Source organism: Alligator sinensis, unplaced genomic scaffold, assembly GCF_000455745.1.
Source record: "Alligator sinensis unplaced genomic scaffold, ASM45574v1 scaffold802_1, whole genome shotgun sequence".
NCBI lineage: Eukaryota > Metazoa > Chordata > Crocodylia > Alligatoridae > Alligator > Alligator sinensis.
In genome coordinates, this window is record NW_005841918.1 from 300,887 (window position 1) to 308,296 (window position 7,410).

A 7,410-nucleotide genomic window follows, 5' to 3' on the forward strand; every position below is an offset into this window, starting at 1 on the left:
AGAAATTGTTCTATGGCACATTTTTTTGGAAAACATTCTGTAGTTTATTTGCAATGAAGGTATCAGATAGTAAACTGATTGAATTCTTACTACCTTAATATGTTATATTTTCATTAGGGATCCAACAAAACCTGCATGTTGTCTTAATTATGGATTCCTCTAATTTAAACTTCACAATAAACTGTGAAAGTAATCCAGCTCTACATAAGAAATGTCAGGTGCTATGGATGGAAAGCTGGTCCGAAAGCAGTATGAAGAAAGTAAGTAGAGGAAACAATGCAAAAGGGAGCATTAATCTGCTAGTTTATTTTATGACTGCCATTTTCCTGTTGGTCTTCTTGTTCTATTAGATTGTTTATTTTCTGCTCTTTATCAGACTAGACTCTCATGATGTTGTAAACTTCGCTTCACCAAATGTTCAGACTTTTAAAAATAATCACATTTTTCAATCCCATTCATGTCTCTTGTGTAATATTTAAATAGGAGATGTCCATATGGCAAAATCAGTTCCATGTATAGATACTCATTAGCCCTGTTTGCTAGTTCCAAAAATCAGAAGCAATATAGCATGTTCATACAATACTGTATTGGACTTATTAACTCTGTTGAGAAGCATGACCTGGTATCCTGTATGCAGTGCTGCAGAAACATGTAGGTATTGGTTGTACGGAACTAACACGCAAAGAGCTAGCATGGAGTATTTCTGCATTACTGGTAATTTAGAAGTGTCACATTACTTTAAAATAGCACTGTCATCTCTTCAGGTTAAAATGTCATAATTCAAAGAAAAAGAAAAGTAGGTTTTACCTGAAATATCCAAGTCTCATCCATTATCTCTTAATACATTACTTAATGTTTCATACAGTGCTTTACACTGGAAAGGGCTATAGAAAAGCTAAATATTATCAATGCTACTTCATCAACAGTAACATTTTATCTCACTATGGTCTGAGTGCAAATTGCTGAGCGTGTTGGCTCTGACCAAGTATAGCATTGCCCACTAATTAAAAATAAACTTCGAACTTGTTGAGAACCACTGGTTCTACACCTTTCTAGAGTCAAGCCCTCTTTAGACACAGTGCATCCCTTGGAAAATGCAAACTCTTAGTTTTCATTCATTTTCTGACTATGGAAAAATAATATAGCAGTTTTTCTGTTGCAAAATACTTAGAAAGACCACAAAAGTAAGACCTGCATGGTCCCAGAATGTTTTTAACTCTACGGACTCTTATTTAGAATCTCTGGATTTATTTGAAGAATCATGTTTTCACCGTGGTTGAGAATCACTGGCATAGAAATGTCTGAGTTAGCTTTACAGGAACTGGCTCAGCATCACAGGGTACCATCTCCAGGGGTGGCTGTAAAGCCCCATGAAGACCAAAATGTTTTACTCTTACCCTGCTCTATGGGCAGTCTGTCCTTTTTCCTAATGTGCCTGTGTGTTAATTGTCATTAAAATGCAGGAGGCTGCCCTGGTCTTAATTAATGACCACCAGTTGTCTGTGGTCCAAGCCTTATGGGGTAATTGCGTGGCTCTATTCTGTCCGTACACCACACCCCAAGCCTTGAAGATGTCATCTTCATCTATGCCCTCTGTTTACACACACAGCCCCTCTCTGGGCATTCAGACTACTGGTCTCTCACTCATCCCCCTTCTCTGGGCCTCAGACTCCTTGGTCTCTCAGTCAGCCCCTCCCTTGGCTGCCAGACTTCTCAGTCACCCACACAACTCCTTCTCTGGGCTGCCAGATCCCTCCATCACACTCAGCCCCACTCTGGGCTGCCAGATCCCTCTGTCCACCCTTCTTTGGGTTGCCAGGCCCCTTTGGTCTGTCACTGGTCTCTCCTCTGGGTCCTCAGATCCCTGTTTTCACTTTCCCCCAGCTACTCTGGCCTCTGGACCTTTCTGGTCCCACTCTCTCCTGCTTCCTCTTCTTTTAGAGTATGGTCCCTTAGGCTTCCTCTCCACAGGGTAACCCCCAAGACAGTGAGAACTGAGGCTTTTGGGCACTCCATCCTCACCTTTCTTTGGGGTGGCCCACATGGCATTTCATGGTGGTGACCGCACCATGCTAACCAGCCCCAGTAGGGTGCAGTTTCAGGTTTTACCCAGGATCAATCTATAGGCCACCCTGATCTAACTCCTGGTCCCTCCTGATGTCATACACCCCTCTTGGGCTGCAGGCCTCCTGGCCCTGGCTCAATCCCAGTTCTGGGTCCCTCTGGCCCCTGCTCACTCTTGGACCCCTTTTCTTGACCTCTCCTCCTCTGATGGCCCTGTATCAGCCATCTTCATCCTAGACGGCTGCCCCTTGATCACTTCCTCTCAGGCTGTTGCCACACATGGACTGTTGGCCTATTGTAGGTCCTGGCCCCACCTCAGGAGTCAAGATCTCCAGGCTCCTGTGGCTCTAGCAGTCTGCCAGAGTAGTCTCTTTCAACCTTCTGACCCCTCTTGGGCCCTGGCCCTGCACGGGCAGTTGAGGTTCTGAAGGTCAGTCCTCTGGCTGTCAGCCCTCTATCATCTGTGGATCCACTGTCTTGGGCCTCCATTGGTCTCTCACACACAGCCTCTCTCTCTCTCTCTCTGGCCTCACCTGGACACCTCTGTGGGTCTCACAGTCCCTCTTTCTGGGCCCCTTTATAGGCCCCCATGCACTTGTCCCCTCTCTCTGGGTTCACTCAGACTCTTCAGCCGGCCCTCAGACACTCAGCCTCTCTCTCAGGGCTCGGGACCCCACACTGGCTCCCCAGGAACCTCCTCCACCCCCATACTTCCTTTCCAGACCTTCAAACTGCTTCTTGCTGTTCTTTCCTTGCTAGCATTCAGGAGCTGCAGCCTTCCTGCTGGATTATGTTTCCTCACCAGCTGCCAGGATCTTAACTGCTGCCTGCTCTCAGGGTCTAGGCTTATATCCTGCCTAAGCCCAGGCCGCCTCCATTCAGATGACTCCCTCCAATCAGCCCTAGCCACCACCTGCAGGCTCCCTGGGTCAGATGACCACATAATCAGCTCTGGATCCATCTGCAGGCTGCTACACTGGCTGTTTGGCCTCTTAAAGTGACAGGTGCCTTAAGCATTCAGGTTCTCATAGGGTGTGTCTACATGAAACAGGTTAATGTGCACATGCCCCACCCCGACGGGGCTGATGCCCCCTCTAACAGCCAACACTGATGCTGTCAGTAGGGCTGCTGCCCCCCCGGTGGGGCCACTGCCATCAGCAGCTTCTGCAGGTGCCCCCCCAGATTCAGGAAGCACCAGTCACTCATGAGCCTAAGTTAATGCGCATTACGAGTGTGTGTCTACATGTGCGCACCCTTAATAAGCATTAACTTAGGCAATTTGTGCCTAAATTTGATACTTGCCTTTGCCTAGAGAGAGGGGCTGAGTACATTTGTAGGTATCGAATTTATGTGTGATTAGTTAATGTGCATTAATGTGTAGACGTGACCCAGCACTAACTTTAGTGGTGGGTCTGCCCTTTCACTAGGGGTCTGGCCTGAGCCCAGCCCCAGGGAACATCCAGGGTTTAGGGTGCTTGGGCACCTGCTCTGGGGCCCTGCCCTCTAGTCTCCACCCCCCCCCCCCACACCCACTTCTATTCTGGGCTTGAAGACCTAAAATATTTTAAATAGTTTTCCCTTTGTATATAGTTTTCCCCTTGTGTATAGTTTCCCACTTGTAAGCGGGTTTTTTATTATTGATGGGTTGGGAGGGTGGTGAAGGGTCTCTGTTGGTTGAGGGGGCAGGGATGGGGTGGGTGTTATGAAGGTAATAAAGTTTTTATTTTATTTTACCCACTTGCATGTTGTGATAATGGAGTTGGGCAGGGGGTAGGGGATGTGTGGGTGGTGGAGCAGACAGGCTGGAGTGGGGAGTGCAGGAGGAAGGGGTTGGGCAGGGCCTCCTACAGCCAGTGCCCTGGATGCCACTGGTCGGTGCACAGCTGTCCTGGGGCCTGGGGGGAGCAGGGTGGGGGAGGAGCCTGCTAGGGCCAGCAGGACGAGCACCATGGCCAGCAGGAACATGGGGCACTGGTCATCATTGGCAGGGGCTAGGCTGGAGAAGTGGGGTGATAGGCATCGCTGGCAGGGCTGTGGCTGGAACAGCCCTGGTGCATGGAAGCAGGGTGGGCAAAGAGGGAGCTTCCAGGTGCTGCCTCTGCCCTGGGCATGTGGCTTCTGGGCTGGGAAGAGGCTGGCCAAGGATCAGAGTTTTCCAGATGGTTGCCAGAAGTGCTGGCAACCACGTGGCTGGAGGCTGGAGCCCTGTCAGGACTGCAGGGACTTGGGACTAACTTTACTGCCAAATACAGGGATTTGGGAATAACTTCAATCCCAAATCTCTGCAAGTGTAGACACCTGCCAAAAATCACTTAATGAACATTAGTTTAATGTGCATTAAATTTAGTTGTGCATAAATGCATGTGTAGATGCACCCATAGTAGCTTAGTATGTCAGCAGGATAGTCGATTTAGGCGGGCCCAACATAGGCCCAAGCTAGGTCACTTCAGCCTGCTTAGTCCTGCTGTAATTTATTACTTCCTTGGTATTTATCTAGATGTAAAAGTCTCCAGTGGTTTTTTTTTTTTATAAGTAACAGACTGCTCTGTTGAGCGGACCGGATATTATCAAATTTAACAATTCACAGTTTTGTCTTATATATTTTTAAAGGTGTTTCTGAAGGATATTTGCCTTTTGAAGGGAATTTAGGTTTTTAAAACCTGTTTACATTAATAAGTGTTATTATTCACTTGTTTGTTTTTGTCTTCGCTTATGGCTTACTGCATTTTTTACCAAAAAAAGCTGTTTCTATTTTAGATACCTGAAATGTTGTTTACTGATTCAGATGAGCAACAAAAGACTGACAGAGCACACACAGAACCCAAGAAAATATATTCTGGTAATATTTTCATGAATATTTTTAAAGTTATATTTATTTTAACCAGATTATTGCTGCTCTTGTTTTGTTGTTTTATTTATTTATTTATTTATTTATTTATTTATTAGATGTCTATGCCACCATTCTCAAAAAAGGATTAGGGTGGTCCATAGTAAATGACAAAAATACAGAAACAATAAAATAGCGAAATAAGAAAGTACAACAAAATATACTTTCCCACAACCACTACCTCCCAAAACACCAAATATATTTTAATATTGTTAAACATACTGACAGTGTGATTAGCTTGTGTGCATACACACATAAGTCTAAATACTGTAGATGACTGTGTGAGCAGAGTCCTGCACCCAATAATAATAGCCTCTGACATTAGGACTGGCAGGCACCTTCTGGATGAGCAAATCTAGTCCCCTTCTTTTGTAGACAATCATGTCAGATAATTAACTACATAAACAGATGAAGCTGCATCTTAAAACTAGTTAATTTCTCCATCTACTCATATGAGAAGTGTGTTTCAGAACCTCACTCACTTTTTTCTAAGTTCTAGCCTAAATTTATTTTACGGCCACTTTATGGACATTTATGTGCCAAAACTGTCATTTAACTTCAGTAGTTCTTTTCTCTCCCTGATGTTTATTTCTGAGTGGATTTATAGAGAGCAACCATATCAGCTTACAGCCTTTATTTGGCTACGTTAAACAACCCAAGGTCTTGTTGTTTCCTTTCATAATACAGGCTCTCTAGTCCTCAGGCTGCCCTTCAGTAAACTTTGGTAAGCGTAGAGCAGTACACTTACAAAAACATACACAATTATTTTGGGATTGGAGCCAAAGATAATCTGTGAATGACACTGGAGAAGAACTAAAACCAAGATAATTATGATACTAATACCACATGTTGAACCAAGGGCTAAGGGGATGTAAAAAAATTAACAAAGAATTTGGTAGGATGGGTATATTTTTGCCCCCTCCCCTTTTGCCTCCACGGTTCCAGGGAGTGAGTCTGTCATGCCAAGCTCAACTGCTTCAGGGAGGCAGAGCTAGGCTCACAGGTTGCTGCATGGATTTGCTGCCTTTTTTTTCCTTTGTGAATAGGATAACATCTTTTTTGCTCAACATTTAGGGCAGTAGTTGACCTCCCAAAACTGGCCATGCAAAGAATATCTATTCCTGTTACTTCAGCATCTCTGTTATCATCAAGCCAAGTATTTGAGCTCCTATTTGGCTACTTCAAAGATGGCTTTTGGCTTTTACAGTTGGTAAATGCTATGGCCAGGTTGAAGTGGGGACTCTTCAGTATCTCTTTGAAGCAGAGAGCGCATCAGAGCCCTATGGCGCTCTGCCATGAGGAATGTGGCTGGGAGGTCTGCATGTACTTTGTAGGATGATCAGATGCAGTAAATATGAAAACCATGGCTGGGGCTAAGGGGAGACATGGCAGCCCATCTCACGGAGGAAGAAGGAATGTTAGAGCCGTGTTGGGTGGTACCAGCAAACGGCCGGAAGGTGCAAGTGTGTTTGTGCTGTGATTGCCTGCTGTAATTGGCAGAAGCCATGACTGTGGCAAAGGGGAGACTCTTCAACTCTCCCTGCTGAAGTGGAGGGACCATCAGAACTCTGTATGGCAGTGTTGTTTAAGGGCTGGGAGGCCCAGGGATGGGTTTGGTGCCCCAAGTGCTGTGAGCCTGAGGGATTGCTGTTGCACACAAGCCTGGTGCACTTGGCCAGAGAAGCCTCTGCAAGTTTGGCAATGCCCTCACCTGCTGCAGACCTCCTACCTGTTGATAAACTGGAGGGATCATAGTGTTAGCACCCCATGGATAGCCAAGGGTACCTTACACATTTTCTATCCCACTGGGGATTTGCCTATGCCAAAATAATTGGTAAGCCAGGGCCTCAGTTGTACAGCCATGCAGATACATGGTGTTGCACAGGAGTGTACACAGGAACTGAACAAGCTCTATGAAGAAGTGCTGGCAGATCTTGACTCTGTGTTGGCAGGGGTATGGCCTGCACTGGACCTACTGGCACAGGTGGATTGGGAGCCACAGGGTGTGTGGGTGGCAAATATCTACTGGGGTCTGAAAGTAAAATTGAGAAGTCAGCAGTTAAGTACAGTGTCTCTGCACTCTCAGCTCAGGGAAGACAGAAGGGGAGAGAGGAGTGTCACTGGGTTGGTGTTGTTGCCCACCAGCCAGCCAGTTGGTGCTTTTCTTTGCACTCTGCTGTATTAGGGAACATACAAAGATGGGGACCCCTGTGAGGCATGCTGGGATAACTGCACACTGGACTCCCTGGCTGCAGGGTGCTGTGGCAGCCATTCTCTGGTGCTTCAGATAACTGCCACATTTGTATGCACATTTCATACTATGCTTTTGTGGCACAGCAAATTTCCCAGAAATTCTTAACACTTCAAATAAATTCCTGTCCAAACCTTTAGTGGTCCTTACTTCATGATTTTAAAAGTGCCTCTCATTGGTCCTCTTCAGTTTTTATGTTCAGCAGGAA

General features: G+C 45.8%; 1 protein-coding gene across 1 annotated transcript in view; it reads left to right on the plus strand.

Annotated features, from left to right (window-relative positions):
• The window catches only part of DYNC2H1 (dynein cytoplasmic 2 heavy chain 1), a 430,803-nt gene that overhangs the window by 100,873 nt on the left and 322,520 nt on the right, over nucleotides 1–7,410 (plus strand). The window contains 2 exon segments of the mRNA XM_014517608.2: nucleotides 118–260; nucleotides 4,822–4,903. Coding sequence (XP_014373094.1) covers nucleotides 118–260; nucleotides 4,822–4,903 — 225 coding nt within the window.